At 49.3% G+C, this 22,893-nt stretch overlaps 1 protein-coding gene and 1 pseudogene across 3 annotated transcripts in view; one reads left to right on the forward strand and one right to left on the reverse strand.

Moving 5' to 3' along the window:
• MRC2 (mannose receptor C-type 2) overlaps positions 1-21,444 on the reverse strand; it is a gene marked incomplete at its 3' end in the record, with an annotated part of 53,422 nt that extends 31,978 nt beyond the window's left edge. For both annotated transcript variants that reach the window (XM_082861752.1, XM_082861751.1), the window contains exon 1: positions 21,231-21,444. In XM_082861752.1, coding sequence (XP_082717878.1) covers positions 21,231-21,345 — 115 coding nt within the window. In that variant the 5' untranslated portion in view covers positions 21,346-21,444. The remainder of the gene's footprint in view (positions 1-21,230) is intronic.
• LOC309975547 (ubiquitin carboxyl-terminal hydrolase isozyme L5-like) lies at positions 374-1,744 on the forward strand (annotated as a pseudogene). Its single transcript has 2 exons — positions 374-508; positions 849-1,744. The product of its transcript is annotated as a ubiquitin carboxyl-terminal hydrolase isozyme L5-like (transcript).
• Positions 21,445-22,893: the final 1,449 nt, after the last annotated feature.

Below are 22,893 nucleotides of genomic sequence, written 5' to 3' on the forward strand. Positions count from 1 at the left end.
CCGAAGTTCCTGCTTTGCTTTTTGGGGGGCACCTTTTAAAATAACCACTTAAGAGTTGAGCCCTTGGAGCTTCCCTGGTGACGCAGTGGTTGAGAGTCCGCCTGCCGATGCAGGGGACACGGGTTCGTGCCCTGGTCCGGCTGGGCCCGTGAGCCATGGCCGCTGAGCCTGCGCGTCCGGAGCCTGTGCTCCGCAACGGGAGAGGCCACAACAGTGAGAGGCCCGCGTACCGCAAAAAAAAAAAAAAAAAAAAAGTTGACCCCTTGAAAAATTAGTGACGGAGTAGGCGGGGGGGATGTGTGGTTGACGAGCCAGTGCGGGTGTGCCGATTCCAGTGGCCGGCAGCGGATGGAGCGGTGGGGGAGAGGGCACGATGGGCAATGCCAGAGAGTGGCGCTGCGTGGAAAATGACCCCGGGTCTTCACCGAGCTCATTAAAGCATTCAGTTGCTGAGGAGCCCAAGTAGAAGAAATACGGAGTTTAGAGCCTGAGAATTTTGATAAATCCGGTTCATGGGTTGATTTTTCTTTTTTTAATTTTATTTTTATTATTTTTGGCTGCATTGAGTCTTCGTTACTGTGCACGGGCTTTCTCTAGTTGGGGCAAGCGGGGGCTACTCTTCGTTGTGGTGCGCGGGCTTCTCATTGCAGTGGCTTCTCTTGTTGCGGAGCACGGGCTCCAGGCGCACGGGCTCAGTAGTTGTGGCTCACGGGCTCTAGAGCGCAGGCTCAGTAGTTCTGGCGCACGGGCTTAGTTGCTCCGCAGCATGTAGGATCTTCCGGGACCAGGGTTCGAACCTGTGCCCTGCATTGGCAGGTGGATTCTTAACCACTGTGCCACCAGGGAAGCCCTGATTTTTCTTTTCAAGTGGCAGCCAGGAGAAGAACCAGCAGGCTCTGGGGCTCAGGACTCCAGACTTGACATGATATTTTTTGCCAAGCGGGTAATTAATAATGCTTGTGCTACTCCAGCCATAGTAAGTGTGTTATTGAACTGTATCCATCAAGATGTCCATTTAGGAGAGACATTATCAGGGTTTAAAGAATTTTCACAAAGTTTTGATGCAGCTGTGAAAGGTTTGGCACTGAGTAATTCGGATGTGATTCGACAAGTACACAACAGTTTCGCCAGACAGCAGATGTTTGAATTTGATGCATAGACATCAGAAAGAGAAGATGCTTTTCACTTTGTCAGTTATGTTCCTAGTAATGTAAGGCTGTAGGAATTAGATGGATTAAGAGAAGGACCCACTGATTTAGGTGTATGTCATCAAGATGACTGGATCAGTGCAGTGAGGCCTGTCATAGAAAAAAGGATACAAAAGTACAGTGAAGGTGAAATTCAATTTAACTTAATGGCCATTGTGTCTGACAGAAAAATGATATATGAAGAGAAGATAGAAGAATTACAAAGACAACTTGCTGAGGAGGAACCCATGGATACAGATCAGGGTAATAACATGTTAAGTGCTATTCAGTCAGAGGCTGCCAGAAATCAGGTGCTTATTGAAGAAGTACAGAAATTAAAAAGATATAAGATTGAAAACATCAGAAGGAAGCATAATTATCTGCCATTCATTATGGAATTCTTAAAGACTTTAGCAGAACACCAGCAGTTAATACCACTAGTAGAAAAGGCAAAAGAAAAACAGAATGCAAAGAAAGCACAGGAAACCAAATGCAGAAGATGCTTTGGGATGTGTACACATTTCTGCTTCTGCACTTACTTTCGAGGAAACCATTAAGTATAAAGAACTTTGAGCAACACCCTAACTGACTCAGCGCACGTTTGACAATAGTCCCAGTTGGTCTCACCTTCAATGCGTGGATTCATAACCTCTCCCTGCCTGCATCATGTGCATGTGGTGCATATTAAATAAAAGTGGTGTTCAGAAAAAAAAGAAAACAATTACTGACCTCTGCCCCAACCACCTGGTAAGCACGAGGTGCCTGCTACCCTGCTCTCTCTGTCCTGCCCACTGATGACCTGGGACTGAGGGCTGCCCTCCCCCTGGCCCATTGTGCCACCAACCCCCCGCCCCTCACCCTGTTTCTGGGATGTATAAGTAACAAATTGTTATTTTTACTTCCTCTCTGTTGGTTTACTGAAATTGTCCCTTCAACCAAAACAATCCCAGGGTTTTCACTTCCCTAAAGTGGGAGCTCGGATGCCGAGGAAGTACCTGCCGACCCCAATCCATGTAGGTGGCTTGTGCCTCCTCTAACCTGCATATTCTTCTTCTTCTTTTTTTTTTATTAATTAATTTATTTATTTTTGGGTCTTCGTTGCTGCGTTGGGTCTTCGTTGCTGCGCATGGGCTTTTCTTTAGTTGCGGCAAGCGGGGGCTACTCTTCATTGCAGTGTGCTTCTCTTGTTGCAAGCATGGGCTCTAGGCACACAGGCTTCAGTAGTTGTGGCACACAGGCTCAGTAGTTGTGGCACACAGGCTCAGTAGTTGTGGCTCATGGGCTTAGTTGCTCCGCAGCATGTGGGATCTTCCCAGACCAGGGCTCGAACCCACGTCCCCTGCATTGGCAGGCGAATTCTTAACCACTGCACCACCAGGGAAGTCCTAACCTGCATATTCTTAATTGAACACACCAGCTCTGGTTTCTCAACACAAAAGTTAAATGAACTTAGAATCTTTTTTGCTTGGGAAACTTTAGGATCTCCCTAAGACTATATGCCAAAGATTAAACACTTGCTGACTTCTGCAATGACAAACCAATGGAACCTTCCTTACCCACACCTTCTTTGGAAGCACGGTGGAGGGCTCAGGAGGGTGACTCTGGAATCTGGACCCACCCAGGTACAAATCTCTTCTTGGGCCCTGGGGCCAGCTGCCTCACTTCTGCAAGCCTCACTTTGGGGAAAGACACCAATATGACCAATCTCATGAGTTTCTGGGAAGATTAAGGAAGAAAATGCTTAAAGATGCTTTGTACCTTTAGCATTTGGTAATGGAAGGCCATTATTTTTTGTTTGTTTGTTTGTTTTAAATATTTATTCATTTTGGCTGCATCGGGTCTTAGTTACGGCACGCGGGATCTTTCGTTGCAACGTGGGCTTCTCTCTAGTTGTGGTGCACGGGCTCCAGAGTGCGTGGGCTCTGTAGTTATGGCACCTGGGCTCTCTTAGTTGCCCCGTGGCATGTGGGATCTTAGTTCCCCGACCAGAGATTGAACCCACGTGCCCTGCAATGGAAGGCAGATTCTTAACCACTGGACCACCAGGGGAGTCCCCATTATTGTTTTTTAACATTGAAGAGCCTCTGCCCAGATCAGAGCTGTGAGCTCAAGAGTCTGTTTCACAGCAGAGAGCCTGGGAACCAGGCGTAGCAGATGCTGCAATCCGGATAAGAGGAAGTGATAAGAGTAAATAAAGCCAAGGACTTGAGTGTTTAAGCTGCTCTTCAGAAGAATTAAAAGAAAAATAAATCCACGGTCCAGATGCAGAGTCCTCCCGCAATTCCCATGGGTGGGTCCCTGGCAACTATCATTTGTTTCTAACTTCTGAGCTTTTGGACCCTCCTCAGGTGCACCTGGAAGGGAGATGCAAGAAGAGGCCATGGACAGTGTGACAGGGGAAAGGGGGGTACTTCTGGGGAGGTCAGGGCAGCATGGGGTATGCTGCTCTCCCCGCCACATTCTGGTTCTGCAGAAATCAAGTCCAAGGGCAGTCGTAAAGGTAAAATGAGGTCACAAAACAACGCAGCTGGAAGGGAGTGTGGAAGGAGGTGGCGAGGGCCCACTCCGCTTGGGGTGGCAGATGCTGGGGCAGGAGGAGGTGGACAGAGTCTGCGTGGGCCCCTCGCTGGGACTCAGGCAGTCGCATGGCAGTGGGGCTCCAAGAATGGGAGGAGGCAAGGGTTGGAGCAGCGCAGGCTGAGAATCTAGTCTAGGAGTTCAGGTTCTGATTCTGCCATTACAATGTAAATGACCTTAGGGTATTCGGTTTTCTTACCTGTGAACCGAATTCAAAAATACCCTTGCCTTGGGCTTCCCTGGTGGCGCAGTGGTTGAGAGTCCGCCTGCCGATGCAGGGGACACGGGTTCATGCCCCGGTCCGGGAAGATCCCACATGCCGCGGAGCGGCTGGGCCCGTGAGCCATGGCCGCTGAGCCTGCGTGTCCGGAGCCTGTGCCCCGCAACGGGAGAGACCACAACAGTGACAGGCCCGCGTACCGCAAAAAAACAAACAAAGAAACAAAACAAGCCTCCCTGCCTCTCCACAGCGTCCTGGGGAGATCTACAGGGAGAGGTCTATGGGGATGTTGACATGATTCTTTTAGGGTCTCTCTCCCCCATTAAATGGTTCCTTCAGAGCAGAAGCATGTCTCATCCATTTATCTCCCCAGTTCAGGGCATACAACAGGTGCTCAATACATGTGTGTTTTGAAATTTGTTAAAATTTGCCTTATAGCACAATATGGTCAGTTTAAAAAATGTTCCAAGTGTGCCTGAAAATAATTTGTAATCTAAAGCTTTGGAGCATAGTGACTATATATCTGCTTGTTGAATCAAATTTGCTGCTCACGTTATTTAAGTTTTTTATATCCTTACTAATTTTTTTGGGGGGGTCTACTGGTTCTGAAAGAGGTATCCTCTATCAGTGAATGATAGCAGTATGTTAAATCTCCTATTATGATAGTGAATTTGTCTATTTTTTCCTTGTAGCTCTGTTGCTCTATATAATTTGAAGTTAAGTGCATACAAAATTTAAAACTTCCTGGTAAATTGGACTTGTTGATATGAAGTGCCCTTGTTTATTTCTACTAACGCTTTTGCTTTCAAGTCTTCTGTATCTGTTATTATACAATTTCCCTTTGGTTTATATTTGCACAGTATATCTTTCCCAATTCTTTTACTTTCAAACTTTTTGTACCATTATGTTTTATTTTTTTAATAAATTGTTAAAAATTAATTAATTTTAAAAAATAACTGAAAAAGTTAAAAAAAGAAAACTAAGAAGCAAATTCAGTGGAATGCATAAGAGGTATTCCTTGGGAGAATGCTTTAGGTCTCAGTTCATTTCTTCATAAGATGAACGTTCCCACCTAAAGCATCAGAGTAAACATCACGCCTCATCATTCCTTTCCACTGTTCATACAGCATGCATGTAGGTATAATGCTGATTAATGCAAAAAAATTACAATATTCAATGACTTTGAATAAGCAGTGGAGGAAGCAAACATTTACTAGATTCCATGAATAAAAACCTCTCTGATAAAGCTTATGTGGGAGGATAATGGCTCCAGCTACCTTAGCAAAGGAGGCAGAGTCCCCTTTCCTATGAATAGCTGGGCTCAGGTGTGATGTTGGGAACAACACAAGGCAAATAAATAGCAACTGAGAAAAAAACAAAAACAAAAACACATGTGTGTTGAACTGAGCTGGACCAGGGGAGGTGGAAAGGCAAGCTGTCCTATGTCCTATAGGCAAGGGTTTAACATCCTCTGAATTGCATCCTCCTTTAAAAGCAGATCATGTATGGACGATGAATAGAAGAGGATAAGGGAGACATGAAATTATTTATTGTGCCAGGAGGTTGGGATTATGTGTAACTTTCTCTTATATTATTATAATGTTTCTAGAGTAAATAAAACTGAGGGAAGCGAGACACGGGGCATCTTAAGGTCTCTGAAGGAACCAAAGCTCTCTGCATTTCCCACAGAACCCGACTCCTTGCTCAGCGTTCAGTGAGTTTGACTTGCTTTGCCCTGGAAGCTACAAAGGGTCAGATATATACACAAGACCCATCATCACCACCACTGTGACATCACTCAGACCTCCAATGACACAACAGACTTGACCTACAAAGGAATGTCTGCGAGGGTCCCCCAAACCCTTCTCTCTCTCCACCCTTTCACACCCTTTTCCTGATTTCTTCAGTATATTTTTAGGACCATATTTTAAAAAGTACTGCTCCCACAACCATCACAGTTCCTCCCTCTCTGATATTAATTAAAAATCAACAGCATGGTTAAGAGAGCTTGGGCTCTGGGTTCAAGGCTGGGTTTGAATTCCTGCTCTTGAACTAGTCATTTGACCTCTTCATCCTTCAGTGACCTCATCTGTTCAGTGGAGGAAATACTCCTGCTTACGGCACAGAACAAGTACTGAGCACCTCGCATGTGCCAGGAGCTGTGCTGATGCTGACCCCTGAGTGGTTGGCAGAACTGGCTGAGACCACAGATGGAACGACTCACCACACTGCCCCACACAAGTGAGCTCATGGGGACAGCAGCCCTGGGGGCAACCCTTCTGGAGGAGAATATAGCACCACGCGTCAAAAGCCTTCAAAAACACAGACCTTTGACCCAGAGTTCACTTCTTATGAATTTAACTTAAAGAAATAATTAAGAATCTATGCAAAGATTTTGCTACACAGCATTATTTATAACAACAATGACTGGGGGAAAATTAATGTCCAACAATATGGCACTGACTGTGTCAACTGAAATACACTCACACAATGGGATACTATGCAGACAACAGTAATCAATTTATAAGAGTATTTCGACATGAATAGAGGTTCACACTGTAACTGATTTTAAAAAACTGGATGTATAATATGACCTTATTTTTATTTTCTTTTAAATCAAGTAAAGTCTGAAAAGACCTTTGTGCATTCTTGTTATTAAACGTGGGTGTCCAAATCGCCATAGGTGCTTGTTTACAGAGCAAGTGCCCAGGCCCTACAGCAGACCTACTGAATTAGAATCTCAAGATGAAGGAATATCTGGATTGTAAACAAGGTTCCCAGGCGATTCTGAGGCTCACCAGAGTTTCAGAAACACTGTACATGCCTAAGTGTTAACAGTGGTTATCACTGACTTATGGGATACCTGGTGATTTTTATTTTCTTCTCTTTGTATTTTCTACAATTTACATGTTTGGAAATTAAAAAGAGATATGACCTGAATGTCCAACAAGGGGTAGTTACGGGACATCCGTACAACGGAATCTTACGCAGCCATGGAAGCATTGGGTGGAAATACACTGATGACATACTGACATATGAAAGAATGTTACAAATCAACACTAAAACATCTATGTAAAGTTTTATACAGAGAGAGGAAAGGAGAGGAGAGGAGACACAGTTTGGCAGGATATTCTTTAAAATGTTAACAAGCCTGTTTCTTAGTGGTGAAATTTTAGGTAACCTTTCTTTTTTGTAACTTTTTCTACCTTTTGAATTGTGTACTATAAATAGGTAACATTTTTTATAATCATAAAAATGTATTCTGATCCTGAAAAAATATATATGTAACACTGTCTTTCTGAGGGCCTTGTGGGAGGGTGGGTTAGTGAAACAGAAAAGGTGCCGGTGCTTAAAAGGGGGAAGAGTAGCCTTCCAGGGAAGGAGAGAACTCAGTGTGACCCCAAAGGGCTTTGTAAACCTTACTAACAAGGCCAATTGTGTGGAGGAGAAGGGGGGATAAAAAGATACTTCAGACATAGATATAGGTGTAGCAATGTGTGGCTTGAGGGTTCCCTGACCAGGGACTGAACCAGGGCCCTCTGCAGTGAAAGCCCGGAGTCCTAACCACTGGACCGCCAGGGAATAAAAATTTTAAATGAACAACAAACAGGGGAAAGATATTTCTTTTTCTTTTCCCCTATTTTTGGCTGCGGCATGCAGGATCTTAGTTCCCCAACCAGGGATGGAACCCCTGCCCCCTGCAGCGGAAGTGCGGTCTTAACCACTGGACCGCCAGGTAAGTCCCTTGGTTTTTTTTTTTTTTTTTTTTTTTTTTTTTTGCTGTATGCGGGCCTCTCACTGTTGCGGCCTCTCCCGTCGCGGAGCACAGGCTCCGGACGCGCAGGCTCAGCGGTCATGGCTCACGGGCCCAGCCGCTCCGCGGCATGTTGGGATCTTCCCGGACGGCGGCACGAACCCGTGTCCCCTGCATCGGCAGGCGGACTCTCAACCACTGCGCCACCAGGGAAGACCCGTTTTTGTTTTTTTTTTTCTTGTTTTTGTTTTTTGGGATGGGGGGAGAGATTTCTAACAAATATGGCAAGAAGCTCATATAGGCCAATGAGAAAAATATAGAGACCCAGTAATTTTAAGCCCCTAAGACCTGAACAGATGAGATGATCAAGAATATGTATGAGGGCTTTCCTGGTGGCGCAGTGGTTGAGAGTCCGCCTGCCGATGCAGGGCACACGGGTTCGTGCCCCGGTCCGGGAAGATCCCACATGCCGCGGAGCGGCTGGGCCCGTGAGCCATAGCTGCTGAGCCTGCGCGTCCAGAGCCTGTGCTCCGCAACAGGAGAGGCCACAACAGTGAGAGGCCTGCGTACCGCAAAAAAAAAAAAAAAAAAAAGAATATGTATGAACAGACAATTCATGAAGAAGAAATATCCATGTCTAATGAGGTTATGGAAAAAATGTTTAAAAGCATTTGAAATACTGGTAATGTTCCTATTTGCTAGATCCGACCCTTGGTTACATGGGTGTGTTCAGTTTGTGAAAATTCATTGAGCTGAACATCTGAACATGGTGTGTTCACTTTCCTGTATTTATATTATACCCCAAGAATGAAAAAATTTTAAAGCAAGGCATGGATAAACACAAAATAGAGACTGGGTGGGAGGAACAGGGAGAGAGAGGGAGAGAGAGGGAGAGAGAAGCACATAGGTAGATGTAAGTATTGTAATGTTCTCTGTCTTGGATTAGGTGGTGGGTTCGCAAATGTTCATTATATTATAATGCATACTTTGTTTACAAAATAAAAGAAGACCATGCAGGGAAGCAAACTGGACTGAGTGCCCTGCTCCACCAATCACTAGATATGTGATCCTGGCTCGCAGCCTATCTGGCTCAATTTCCTTATCCGTGAAATAGAGGAATGTGAGGATTAAAAATACAGGGACTTCCCTGGTGGCGCAGTGGTTAAGAATCCACCTGCCAATGCAGAGGACACGGATTCGAGCCCTCGTCCGGGAAGATCCCACATGCCACGGAGCAACTAAGCCCGTGAGCCACAACTACTGAGCCTGCGCTCTAGAGCCCGCAAGCCACAACCACTGAGCCCATGCACCACAACTACTGAAGCCCACGTGCCTAGAACCCGTGCTCCGCAACGAGAAGCCACCGCAATGAGAAGACTGCACACCGCAACAGAGTAGACCCCACTTGCAGCAACTAGAGAAGCCCGCGCACAGCAACAAAGACCCAACACAGCCAAAATAAATAAATTTATGTAAAAAAAAAAAATACAGTGCATGTGGAATTGCCTAATACTGACCCTGGCAGACTATACGTGCTGCAGACTATACGTGCTCAGTAAACATTAACACGGTTTCCATTTCTCTCACTTGTTAGTGTCATATAGAAACGTCATAAGGTTTTCAAAAAGGAGGAAGCCTTCCAAAAGCTTGTCCCCTGACTGCTACCTGTTTGATTTGCATTCCAATCTTGTCCGTATGGACGGCCATTTAGTACTTACAGAATTTCGTGTCCTAGTGTCTTGAAATGCAAACTTGTATTACAGCGTTCGCATCCTCTCCAGCTGTCCCTTCTGTAAACACTCAGCTGATAAGTGCAAGATCAACAGGTTCGCTTTGGAGGGTCTGTTAATGGAAAGAGCCTGAGGCGGGTGCCTACACCGGTGATCCAGCTCTTGAAGGTGAGAACCCTGAGCGCGCCTTCAGGAAACCCCGCTCTGAGGCTGACCCTCCTGCACAGGCCTCCTCGCCTGCAAGTAGCGGAAACCCATCGTGCCCCGGTCCGGGAGGATCCCACGTGCCGCGGAGCGGCTGGGCCCTTGAGCCATGGCCGCTGAGCCTGCGCGTCCGGAGCCTGTGCTCCGCAACGGGAGAGGCCACAACAGGGAGAGGCCCGCGTACAGCAAAAAAAAAAAAAAAGAAAAAAAAAGAAAAAAAAAAAACAAGAGGGGGCTTCCCTGGTGGCGCAGTGGTTGAGAATCCGCCTGTCGATGCAGGGGACGTGGGTTCGTGCCCCGGTCTGGGAAGATCCCACATGCCGCGGAGCGGCTGGGCCCGTGAGACATGGCCGCTGAGCCTGCGCTCCGCAACGGGAGAGCCCACAACAGTGAGAGGCCCGCGTACCCCCAACAAGAGGGGCAGGCCTGGAGTGGCTAGGGAAAACTGTAACCAGGGTCTCAGCCAGCCTGGATCTCAGTGCCACCTACCCCGAACCCACGTTCCACTCTCCCCTGCTGGAGCCAGGCTGTCCCCCCTGTGCTGCACCAGACCCTTCAGGGCTCCCTTCGCGCCTGGGAAAAGCCCGCCCTGCCCCCACGAGACTCTGATTGGCCCCGTGGGGTCACGTGCTGCAGGCTTGGACCAGTTAGGTGATGGGAGTGGATGGAGGGGGCGACTGGAATCACTTGGTTGGACAGAGAGAAAGTTGTCCTCTGCCACCCCATTGCTGCAAATTACAGACATGCTAAAAAGAAAAATAACCCCTGTTAAATAATCAATACATAATATAACAGAATATGACATCTATTAAATTTTGGTGTGATCTTTACCAATTTTATCTTGTCCCTATGCCTCATATACAAGTTACATTCATTTATATATCACATACACACGCACGCACACCCAAACAAATGTTTTTGAGTCTTGTTTTTGTACTTAATATTTTAGAAAAAGGATTTCTCTGTATCTTTTAATTTTGTAAAAACCATTTTAATGGCTGTATGCTATTTCATGATGTGATATACCACATTCCATTTACTCATTCCCTAGCTATTACTGCTCTTCAACTTGTAAGCAGATTTTTCTTAATTATAAATAATATATTGACCATATTGTTACATCAATCTTTGTTGGCACTTTGGAGGCATATCTTGCCTTTTTTTCTTTTTTTTTTACTGCTAGGGATTTAAAACATTTTCCAAAGGCGTATTAGACATTGGTATTCCTTCTTCGTGAATTCTGTTCCCAGCTTTTACTGGCTCATGTATTCTAACCTTAGATGCCTTAAAGCTAGTGGAGGTTCCTGTGTTTTTCTCACTGGCTTATGTGAGCTTCTTGCCGTAACTATTCCAGACATCTCCTCCCTGTTTGTTGTTCTTCTAAATTCTATGTGTGACTCCCTCTGGTTACAACTTCTCCCACTAAGGGTAACCGCTCTCCTGACTTCAAACGGCATAGGTCAGTGTTACCCTCTTTTTTGTATTTTATGTAGATGGGATCATATGGTATGAATGCATCTGGCTCAATATTTTTGTGAGCCTTAAACTGTCGCATGTGGTCGTAGGTTGCTCATTCTCATTGCTGTATACTGCTTAATAGTGTGGAGCCACCATAATTGATCCATTCTGTTGTTGATGGGCATTTGGGTAATTTTCAGTTTGGGGCTAGTTTTCAGTTTGGGGCTATTATGAATAGTACTGCTGTGAGCACCTTGGCTTTTTTAAGAATATAGTTTAGGGACTTCCCTGGTGGCGCAGTGGTTAAGAATACACCTGCCAATGCAGGGAACACGGGTTCGAGCTCTGATCCGGGAAGATCCCATATACTGCGGAGCACCTGGGCCCGTGAGCCACAACTGCTGAAGCCCGCGCGCCTAGAGTCAGTGCTCCGCAATAAGAGAAGCCACCGCAATGAGAAGGCCGCTCACCGCAATGAAGAGTAGCCCCTGCTCGCCGCCGCAACTAGAGAAAGCCCGCGCGCAGCAACGAAGACCCAACGCAACCAAAAATAAATAAATAAAAAATAAAATAAATTTGTTTTAAAAATTATTAAAAAAAGAAAAGAATATAGTTTAGGGACTTCCTTGGCGGTCCAGTGGTTAAGACTTCGCCTTCCAATGCAGGGGGTGTGGGTTTGATCCCTGGTCGGGGAGCTAAGACCCCACATGCCTCTTGGCCAAGAAACCAAAACATAAAACAGAAGCAATATTGTAACAAATTTAATACAGACTTTATAAATGGTCTACATCAAAAAAAATCTTTAAAAAAAAGAATATAGTTCCGTAGGTTATCTACTACACAAAGGAGAAAAGGTACTTTTTTAGTGGAGAGATCTGGTAGACATCAGATGAACCAATCGATCAAAGCCAGCATCACCAATAAGGGAACAAACTGACAATGTGAAACGACGGGAAGGACACATTTGTGTCCCACCCCTGTGGTTTTCTTTCCAAAAATGTTTAACATAAATTTAAAGATTAAACAATCAGACAAATTCAGACTGCGAACACTCTACCAAACATTTGATGCCTGAAGTCATCAAAAATCCAGTGTCATAAAAGACAAGAAGGCCAACTATTCTAGATTAAGAGAGGCTGAAGAGACACGACACCAAATTGAGTCCTAGACTTAAACAATAGCTGACATTATTGGGACAACTGGAGAAATTCAAACACGAACCACATATTAGAAAAAACTATAGTATCTGTTGTATTTCTTAGGTGTGATTACGGTATTATGGTTTTATAGGAGAATGTCTTTGTTTTTACTTGATACATGGTGAAGTATTGGTGTGAAATGTCACGTCTACAACTACTGAAAGATTCACCACACACACACACACACACACACACACACAGTGAGGTAAAGCAAATGTGACCAAGGATCCTCAGATCCTTAGAAATGAGGTTAAGCATCTATGAAGTTAGAAAATCCTTTCCTCAGGGACCAGGACTGACTGCAAGGCCGTTTCCTGTTGAATTCCTATTTGACCAAACTGGTCTGACTCAATGCTGTTCCCTCTGCAGTCAGACAGGTTCCCAACCCTGTGTCTGAGATTTCAAAGCAGTCTATTGCTTCCATCTTCCTTCTAACAAACTTAAAAATTGCAACTAAATTGAAATCAGCACACATTTGCCTCTAGAATGTTCCTCTACATTTGGGGCTGGGGAGAGAGGTTGCTCTTAAAATATAAGCTTCAGGAAGGTAGCATTCATGACTGGCTTGTTCACCATGGTGTCATCAGCATCAAATACCACGCCTGGCACATTGTCAGTGCTCGGGAAAACAAAACAGTTAACCAAATGAATGAGAAAATGCATGTCAGTGATCAGACATGCATCTTCACTTAATTATTACCCGTGTGTGTATATTAGTTTGTATGATTGCCTTGTGGTCATGATCACTTTCCTTCTTAGATATATTTCCATGTACTGGCATTAGTTCTTTTTTTTTGGCCACACTGCTGCACCTCATGTGGAATCTTAGTTCCTCGACCAAGGATCGAACCTGCATCCCCTGCATTGGAGGGGCAGCGTCTTAACCACTGGACCACCTGGGAAGTCCCTGGCATTACATGTGTCGTTATATTCTATATTTGTCATTTAGAACTACGTAAATTGTCCATCGTGTTAAGATTCTTGATTAGCCATGCTCTTGTTGTTGGGCATCTAGATGGTTTCCAATTTGTTTTGCTACTATAAATAGCACTTCTATGAACATTTTTTTTTTCTCTTTGGGATTAATGCCTTACAAATTCCCCAAGTGGAATTATGAGGTCAAAGGAGATGAAGTCTTACATATCTAGTTTCTTACATCTTGTCTGAAAGACTGAATGCTAAAAAACTGAACTAATTGGGGCTTCCCTGGTGGCGCAGTGGTTGAGAGTCCGCCTGCCAATGCAGGGGACACGGGTTCGTGCCCCTGTCCGGGAAGATCCCACATGCCGCGGAGCGGCTGGGCCCGTGAACCATGGCCGCTGAGCCTGCGCGTCCGGAGCCTGTGCTCCGCAACGGGAGAGACCACAACAGTGAGAGGCCCGCGACCCGGGGGGGGGGAAAAAAAAACCAAACTGAACTACTTTATGTGCTCCAGTCATACATATTAGTTGCCTCGCAGCTCTGCCAAGATTAGGTTTTCTATTTTTACTAGTTTAATTACATATTTTTTAAAGTTGATTTCTTTAATTTCTAGTGATCTTTGCACTTTCTACATGACAACCTGCCAGCTGAATTTTCTCATGATCAGCTGTAAATTGAAACTAAAAATGTTAAATTATAATCCTGTTGTCCAATACCATTTACAAGTACAGATTCATTTTCCCATTAGTGTGTTGCTTCTGGTGTGTCTTACATTAAGTTCTTATAACAGTCTAAGTCTACTTTTGAAATGTATTCCGGTCCACTGGACTTTTTTTCTGTTTATTTTAATTCAATGCCATATGTTTTTCATGATTGTGACATCATCTAAAACTCTGGAAACTCATTGCCTTTCTACTACTACAAACTCATTGCCTTTCCACTACTACAAACAAAATTCTCATCACAAGAAAAAAACTTTGTAAAGATGTGAGGTGATGGATGTTAACATTGTGGAGATCATTTTGCAATACATACAGATATCAAATCATTATGTGTACACTTTAAACTCAATACAATGTTATATGTCAATTACATTCATTAAAACTGGTGGTGGGGGGGAGCTCTTTGGAACACCTGTCTTTTTTTGTTTGGTTCAATAAATATTTACTAAATGACAGTGTCCAAGGCTGGAAGCTGTGCAGGGTTGACAAAGCCCTGCCCCAGAGGTGCTCACAGTCTGGGAGGGGAGGAAGGGGCTCCACCAGGCAGGCGGCAGCAATGAAATGGAAAAGGAGTCTGGGGAGAAAGTCTACTTCCAGCTGAGGCTGCAGGTATGAGCGGGGACCCAGAGCCACACCTGCGGAGCCAGGCGTTCCTGGCCAAGAGAAAAGCGGGAGTGGGGGCTTCACTGGGCAGGACTCAGGGCATCTGAATTTGACTTGCTCAAGGGTTTGAAAAGAAAGGCTGGAACCTGACCATGGAAGGCCTCAAATTCTCAATTCAACTCTGTTCTGTTGGCGATTAAATCCGCCCTCTTGGATCACAAATCTGGCAACAATGTGGGCTCTGGACTGAGGATGGAAGCCAGGAGGCAGAGACTGCAGATGCAAACCACATCACAGAGGCCAGAGGGAAAGAAAATTTTCAAACAGTGTCCATCAATAGGGAAGCAGCTTAAAAAAAAAAAAAATAACAGTACATCCTTCCTACCAACTACTGAGCACCATTAAGAATGGCACAGCTCTGAAGCCATTGGAAATGCCATGAATATTATTAAATAAAATGTATTGTATTATACAGTATAAAACGTGGTTCTGTTTGTGTAAAAGGAGTATTTATATGGGTGTATATGCATAAAGAACGGAAGATTACGCCGTTTAAAAAACTACTGACAGTGGTTACTGTTAGGGTGCGTGTGGAGGGAAGGGAGGACCTCAGATTTTTTACATGTTACCCCTGTATGGTCTGACCGTTTTCCACCGAGCATGCATCATTAAAACTGAGGCTATCTCAGGGTAGTAGCCTCAGTTTTAATGATGCATGCTCTAATGGACTTGAGGATATGGGGAGGGGGAAGGGGAAGCTGTGACAAAGCGAGAGAGTGGCATGGACATATATACACTACCAAACGCAAAATAGATAGCTAGTGGGAAGCAGCAGCATGGCACAGGGAGATCAGTTCGGTGCTTTGTGACCGCCTGGAGGGGTGGGATAGGGAAGGTTGGGAGGGAGGGAGACGCAAGAGGGAAGAGATATGGGAACCTATGTATCTGTATAACTGATTCACTTTGTTATAAAGCAGAAACTAACACACCATTGTAAAGCAATTACACTCCAATAAAGATGTAAAAAAAAAAACAACCTGAGGCTAACAACGGCACCCATGCTGCAAGGTGAGGCCTGCCAAGGGGCACTGCATTTAGTAACTAGGAAGCCTAATTACCAGGACCGCTGGGAGGCAACTCTTCAGGAGGCCGGTTACGGTGAGGCAGGATGACTGGCGGCTCCGTGTGCACTGAAAGGGCAGAGTCCAGGGAACTCAGCTCTGAAAGGAAGTTTAGCTGAAGAAGCTTCATGATGAAGAGAAGCAAAAAAAGGAGGGAAGTAAACTGAGGGGCCTAAGGGGTAAGGACAGCTGAGGATGGATTTTTTTTTTTTCTTTAGGATTTAAATTTACTTTCAGAGAAAGTATGGTTACTTTTTGGCCCTTATGGTATGTCATCAAGCAGTAAAGGGTTATCGAAGACCTACTTTGATTAAAAATAAAAGTGGCTGTAGTTAGGGCTTTGTATGTTGAGGATTGTGTTTCTTTCATGTTTAAGTCCCTTGATATTCATGTTTTCTCTTCCTAATAATAATAAAAATAGCAATAATTTAATATTATTTGTTAAGAAGTGACTGTGTCCAGCACTGTACCACGTAACTCATACATATATTGTCATTTCTTACGATATCCCTACGAGGGGCTATTATTTTATTTTTCCCATTTTACAAATGAAGAAACTTGAGCCTCTGCCCGAGGTCACACAGCTGGCGAGTGGCATTAATTACAGCCCCACCGACCCTGTCCTGATTTACATCTGAGCCTGAGGAGGCGGGGCGTTCCCAGCCACGCCCCCTCCAGCCTCAGTCTACAGTGGGGAGCGCCGTGTCTGCCTCCCCTTCCAAACACCTTTTGAGGATGTCGGGAGAGGCTGGGAAACCGGCTTCTTGTTTTTCCCTGTAGGAGCTCCAGGCCCACCACGGCAGCTTCTCAGCATGTCCTTCTAGAAGTGACCCCCAAGAAAAAGAGAAAAAAGGCAGCCCCTCCCTTCTGGGGTTTACCCCCGTGTTCGCCCTCTGTGAGCTTGTGTCCCTTTAGCCCAGGTGAGCCCAAGAGGCGGTGACCAGGACCCCTCGGTGTCCTTCTCAGGATCCTGAGTCTGGAAGGAAGGGGCAGTGGCAGCCAGGCAAGAAGAGAGGAAGGGCATTCCAGGCAGAGGGAGCGGTGTGTGCAAAGGCCTATGGGAGGGCGAGCAGTGACGGTTCAGGGAGGAAGGCGCAGCGCGCTAAGGGGGAGGGCAGGGAAAAGGCGTGGGGGGCTGGGTGACTGGGAAGAAGCTGAGGTTTCAGAGCCATCGTCCTGCAACACAACCAAGGCTTTTGCGGGGGCAGGATGCACAGTCAGAGGTACTCAAGTGGGGCGGGGAGAGCTGAGGAGAGGCAGAGAGCCTGGGCCCAACCAGGCAGGATGGAAGGAGTCTACACGCTCAAGGGGCTCGGGAGAGGGAACAGAGGGTCCAAAGAAGAGGGGGAAGGGCAGGAAAGAAACTAACCACTGGACTTGCACATGGAGCCACAGGTGGGGGACCAACCCAATGTGTCCTCTAAGGCTGGAGCTGGCTGATGCCACAGATGCCACTACACAGCCTTCATTCCCTCTGCCTTTTCAGGACACAGCCCCTAGCTGAGGAGTGACTGGGATCTGCAGTGCCCGGGGTGAGTTCCAAGAGCTGCATCACCGCTCAAAGGCCCCCCCCACCCCAGATTTATAGGATCCAGTCATAGGAAAGTGGCACCCCGTCATCTCATGAAGGACTAAACCGGAAGGAACACTTCCTGTCAGCAAAGCCCAGGCCCTCCAAGTCCAGGGACCCCCACAGGGGGTGCAGGGGAGGTGGGCTCACAAGAACAGGCCGCAGTCACTCCTTCCCGCAGCACCGCACAGGCTCGGTAAACATCCTGTGACTGACTGGATGAACAAATACGAATCCCTGACCGCAGGGAAGCGGGGCTCCTCCTCCATCGGGCCCCTTCAGTCCCTCAGAAGCAGGCACCTCAGACCCCCGAGGATACTGAGGGGGGCTCCGTCCCTGCGTCTGGGGCCCCTGGGGCTGGGGAAGAGACAAGCGCCCAGACAGCTGGGGTGTAACAGAGGGCCGCCCCCTTCCCGGGGCTCCTCTCAGGGGGACACATTGAGAGGATGTTCTGACGGACCTGGGGCTTTGGGGGAAAGCCCCGAAAGCAGAATTTTCCACCTTTCCTAACACACACTCTGGTAAAGTTCATTTTATGGAGATGCACCGTGGTCTGGTACCTAAGTGCTCAGGCTCAGGAGCCACACCTGAATCTCGCTTTCGCCTCTTTCTAGCCGTGTGTTCTCGCGCACACGACTTAACGTCGCCAGTCTGTTGACCGGCAGTGTGTGAGATGGGTGATGACACATCCCAGGGTTGTGAGAGGCGGAAGAGCCTTTGTCCTGCAGTATGCCACACAGCGCCCAGAGCATGCAGAATGGGAGCCACTGCTGTTACCACTTCAACCCTCTGAAGGGTGCCACAGGGTGCCTGTCTAACGCTTAAATGAGTGGTGAATCCACACGAATGCTCTTCTGAGAAGTCCATGGTGCTTCTGAAATCATCTCACCGGCCCAAACCAACCCTACCCTGCAGGCATCAGGAAACCGATGAGATTTCCCTATTGTGAACAACGGGGACCAAGACCCTGGCCTCCTCCTCCCCTGCCTGCACCCTCACCTCGTCCAGGTCAACCCAGCAGAGGACTGGATCTCAGCACTAACCGCAGCTCAGCCGGGCACTATCTCAGCCCTGGCAGCTCACAGAAGGCAAGCGGCTGGAGAAAGGATGACTGGGTGGAGGGGCAGTAAGAAAGCTCTCAGCTCCATGACTCACCAGGATCTGGGCCAGAAGCGCAGGCCATCTGTGCGGCTGACTGGCAGCAGCAGCAAGTACCTGCTGCCTTTCCAAAGGGGCGCCTCCCTCCCTGTCCTTCAGACAGACAGCAGGGTCTGTCCCCACAGCAACCCGTCCTTCAGACAGCAGCGTCTGTCCCCACAGCAAGATCTCCCAAGGTCTCCTCACTCCTGGACCTGGATATCTGATGCCTGGGGCTCCCAGCAACCCTCTTTCCAATCTGCACCTCATTCCTCTGGTCAGAAGCTCCCAGGGGTTCTCCAGGGCTCCCCACCGCCGGCCAGCAAGTTGCTCCCCCACTTTGGCCTCCCGGAAAGCTGGCCAGTTTCCTCTTCGCTCGAGCTTCTCCCCCACCCCACTCAGGAGCTCTCCACCTCAGCCCAGCAAGCTTCCACAGAATCCCCGCACCGTCCAGGCTGCCTTGCCGGTCTCGCCCTCTCTGCTCCCCTCCCCGCGTCTGCAAAGCCTGGCCCCTCCCAGCCTCCCTCCCGAAGGCCTTGGTGACCCTTTCCCCCACACAGTTTCTTCGGCTTCTCTAAGGACACAACTTACACCTCCCCTGTACCTTCCCTCCTCCCCAAGTAGTTGGCTCAGCATGGAGCAGTGAAGGATACAAAAATGCATCAATACTGCAATTCACAAAGAGGTCTTCCAGCCACAAGCTGTGCAGGGCACCCCTCTGGGTACTCCACAGCGGGTGGAGAAAAGATGGACTCTGCCACTCCACACCAAGAAGGCGCTGCTGCCCTGCCGCCCCCAAGGGGCTCTGTGGTGCCCCATCCTCTCCCCTACTGGTGGTCAGAAAGCCACCACGTGCACGTCACCCCCAGGGTAAGTTTCACCCCAGCAGCACTGGCCTGCCGAGCCGAATCCTATCTCCCACGAGCACTTCCTGGGGCCATCTGGAGCCCGGTGCTGATAAATTCTTCCCAGTGACCACCTAATTCGTCAGGTACAGGGGGATGAGGAAAGAATTCGGCTAGAAGAGGAGTATTCTGGGCAGAGGGAACAGGGCAGGGACAGTACCTGCAACAATTTCAACATCCTCTTGCTCAGCTGCTGCTCTGGAGACCAGGCTATCCCCGCCCCACCCCCGCCCTCATCTCCAGCTCCCCTCCATCTACCCCTGCCCACACCTAAGCTTCTCTGGGGTGATCAACACATTGCCCTGGGGACTGGCCTCTCGGAGGCTATGGGGGATACAAGCCCAGGGACACAGCCTGAGGAAGGGCAAGCGGGGCCTGGAGGAGACGCAGAGGCAGAGGGCCACTCCAGGCATCCTCCCTGACCTGGCCTCTCACCAGACATTTCCAGCTCCCTCTGTCAAAGGCTCCATAGGGGAAAAGGCCGAGTCAGCACTCTGGCCACAGCTCTCCCAGGGCCTGGCTTTACAATGTGCTCTGGGGCTCTTGGAATAGCCATGCTCCTCCACCCCTCCCACCCAGCCTGCCTTCACAGAGGAGTGAGATGCAGGGAGGCAGGGGAACAGCCTGGGTGCCTGGACCTGCAGTGGATAGGGAGGTACTTCCTGGTTTGTGTTTGCCTGACATTCAGTTCCGGGTGGGTCTGGAATTCAGCAGAGGGTCTCTGCCCGGTGTGAATATGCATCACCCGGCCCCCACCTCTCCCATCGGCACAATCGGGCACAATCAGGGCAGATACGTGTCTTGGTCGCCTACATGACGCCATCAGTGGGGCAGGCCAACCCAGCAAGCACTGGCTGTGGCTAGAGGCCCCAGATCCTCCATGGCGCTGTCTGCACTTGGCACAAAACTGCACACGCTGCACTAACTGTCCCCTTTCACTCAGCCCCCTCCCCAAATGAAACATAAAGCAAGACCAAGCTTTACAGGCCCAGCAATGGGGCTGTAATAACCACACTCCCTGGCAGCTCCAGCTCTGACTCCTGCAAGCCCCCCAGGAAGCAGATCTTTCCCTTTCCCTCTGGAATTCCTGGTGAGAGGTCTGTCTGTCCCCACACTTCACTGTCATCCTTTGAAAGACCAGCAGAAAGAATGCACAGCTTCCGGTTTTTGTTTTCTGTCGGGTGGGTTTTTGCATCTTTAGCAGCTTTCTTGCCGCCGAAGATCTGTCCCTTCTGGAGGGGTGCCAGCTTGGCCAGAGCTGCCCACACAACACTACACCACACGCACACGCACACCGTGCCCAGCCTGTCGCTGCATCCTCCTGATGGCACAAAACTGCCCCACAGAGCTGCGTTCAACTGGTGCGGATGCCGCATGCCACAGGCTGTCCTTGAAGACAGTGTGGAAAAGAAAATACAAACATCCCCGAGGTGCCGGTAAAGGCAAACAAGCCCTTACGAATAGTTCAAAAACAACAGTAATGCATCGGTCCTGGAGCAAAGCAAGGAGCCCGGCCTGGAGCCTCCTCTGGTTTCTCGGACGCGCCCTGCCTGTCCCCGGGCCCAGGGCAGGGCCGGCGCCGGGTGGTCCCAGAGGGCGGGCGCGGGGGTCCTCCCGGAGCCCGCCCTCTTCCTCCGAGGCGGCTCGAGACCCCCGGGCTCCCCTCCCCCGCCGCCCGCCACATCTGGTTCCACTCAGGTCCTCCCCCCACCTCCAGGCGCGCTCCTCCTCCCTTCTCCCCCGCTTTCAGAAAAGCGGAAACTATTTTTTAAAACCCAGTCACACACGCACACACACACACACACACACACACACACACTTCTGGGGGAAAAAAAAAAAAAGGAGGGAAAAGTCGGGAGAGGCCCGCTCCCCGGCGCTCCCCCCGCCCGCCCCCGAAGTTGGCCAAGCTGGCAGCGCCTTACCCGAGAGGGCAGCGGCGGCGGCCCCGGGGCGGCCGAGGTGCAGACCCCCGAGGAGCAGGGCGCAGCGCAGCAGGTGACGAGGCCAGGGCGCGGGGGCCGGCCGGCCGGGCCCCATGCCCGCGGCGTGGCGCTAGGGGACGCAGGGACCGAGGGCGCACGGGCGCGGCGCGCGGTGGCGGCCCCGGCGCTGGGCTGTGGTGACCGCCCGCGAGGGGCTCGCGTCTTCCTCCGGGTCGGGAAGAAGTGATGCCTCCCGGGGCGAGGAGGGGAGGAGGAGGGAAGGAGGCAGGCCGGGCGGAGGGAGGGCGGAGGGAGGAGCGCAGAACCCGGGAGGAGGGTTTGAGGGGCAGAGGGGAAGGGAAGCGGGCAGTGTGGGAGGGAAAGGGGAGGAGGAGCGGGCGGGCGCGGGGCCGGGGCCGGGGCCGGGGTCCGGGCCCGAGAGAGAGCGCCGGGAGGGAGAGGAAGGGGAGGCGGGAGAGAAGGATCCGCGGGGTCGAGGAGGACCCCGGCGTGCACTCTTTATCTCGCTCTCCGCTTCCCTGTCTCCCCGCCTCGCCTTCCCTCTCTGTCCGGGCCTGGAGCCCCAGACGCTGCGTCACAACTCCCCGGCTGGCGCGGGCGGGGAAGCAACTGCAAAACTTTCAGCAAACTTCACCGCGTGGCGGGACGTGGGCTGCACCGCCCGACTGGGCGGGGCGGCGGCGCGCGGCTGACCCAGGCGGCCAGACCCCGGCCCCTGGCACCCCCTCTGTCCCGCCTCTTTCTGCCCAAGTCTCCAGCCGCCAAGCGTCCGCTACCTCCGCGCCTAGGAGGACCCCTCCCCCGGTCTGATGGGGAAGGGGCGGAGCCCAGGGCTCGGCCACCCAGGCAAAGATTGGGGGAGGAGGAGGCACGGTCCCTGTGCCCTGTGCGGGAGGGCAAACACTTCCAAGTGTTGTTTTAGCATTTGCGTGTCCCGCGTGTCTGCGTCTCTGGCGCAAAGCGGTGTTAGTGCTTTTGCTAGATGGGGCTGTATCCAGAAACCCAGGTAAAATCCGTCCACTGGACGTCCCGGAAGACAGACATCATCACTCTCACCAGCAACCTCACTGCTGACGGGTCGCAAAGGACCAAATGGAAATTTCATAAAAGAGAAGACAAGCCACAGCTATTTCGTATTATGCAACAGGTCACTGCAGCGCAGAGCACTGAACTGAGAGGATGTTAAGAGTCCAGCCCCACCTCTGATTCCCTGAGCGACCTTGAAAAAGTTACTTGGGACGTCTGGGCTCACAGCCGGCCCGAGACATTTAGACACCCTAATGCGAAGAAGATTCACATTCTCCCACCACGAGTAATCAAATAAAAACACTATGAAACTGTAATATAAATTTTGTTTCCTGTACTGTCCACCTCAGTGCTATTTTTGGAAATAACAAATTCAATGTTTTTTCTTTTTACTACCCTTGCCTTGGGTAAATCTTTCCCTATCGCTGCAATGAGGGTGTGGGGCCAAATATGCTCACTAGCTCTTTCCATCCCTGCTGGGCTGAGATTCTTCGCAAACATCGACCTAGAGGCTGCAGGACCCCAAAGTGAGCGCCCACTAAAATCTCCTAGAGTCCCCTGGGAAGATTCCTACTCTCCACACTTTGGCCCTAAAAAATGGTTAGCAGTCAGGCCA

The sequence above is a fragment of the Leucopleurus acutus genome (genome assembly GCF_964270905.1).
Source record: "Leucopleurus acutus genome assembly, chromosome: 19".
Lineage (NCBI taxonomy): Eukaryota > Metazoa > Chordata > Mammalia > Artiodactyla > Delphinidae > Leucopleurus > Leucopleurus acutus.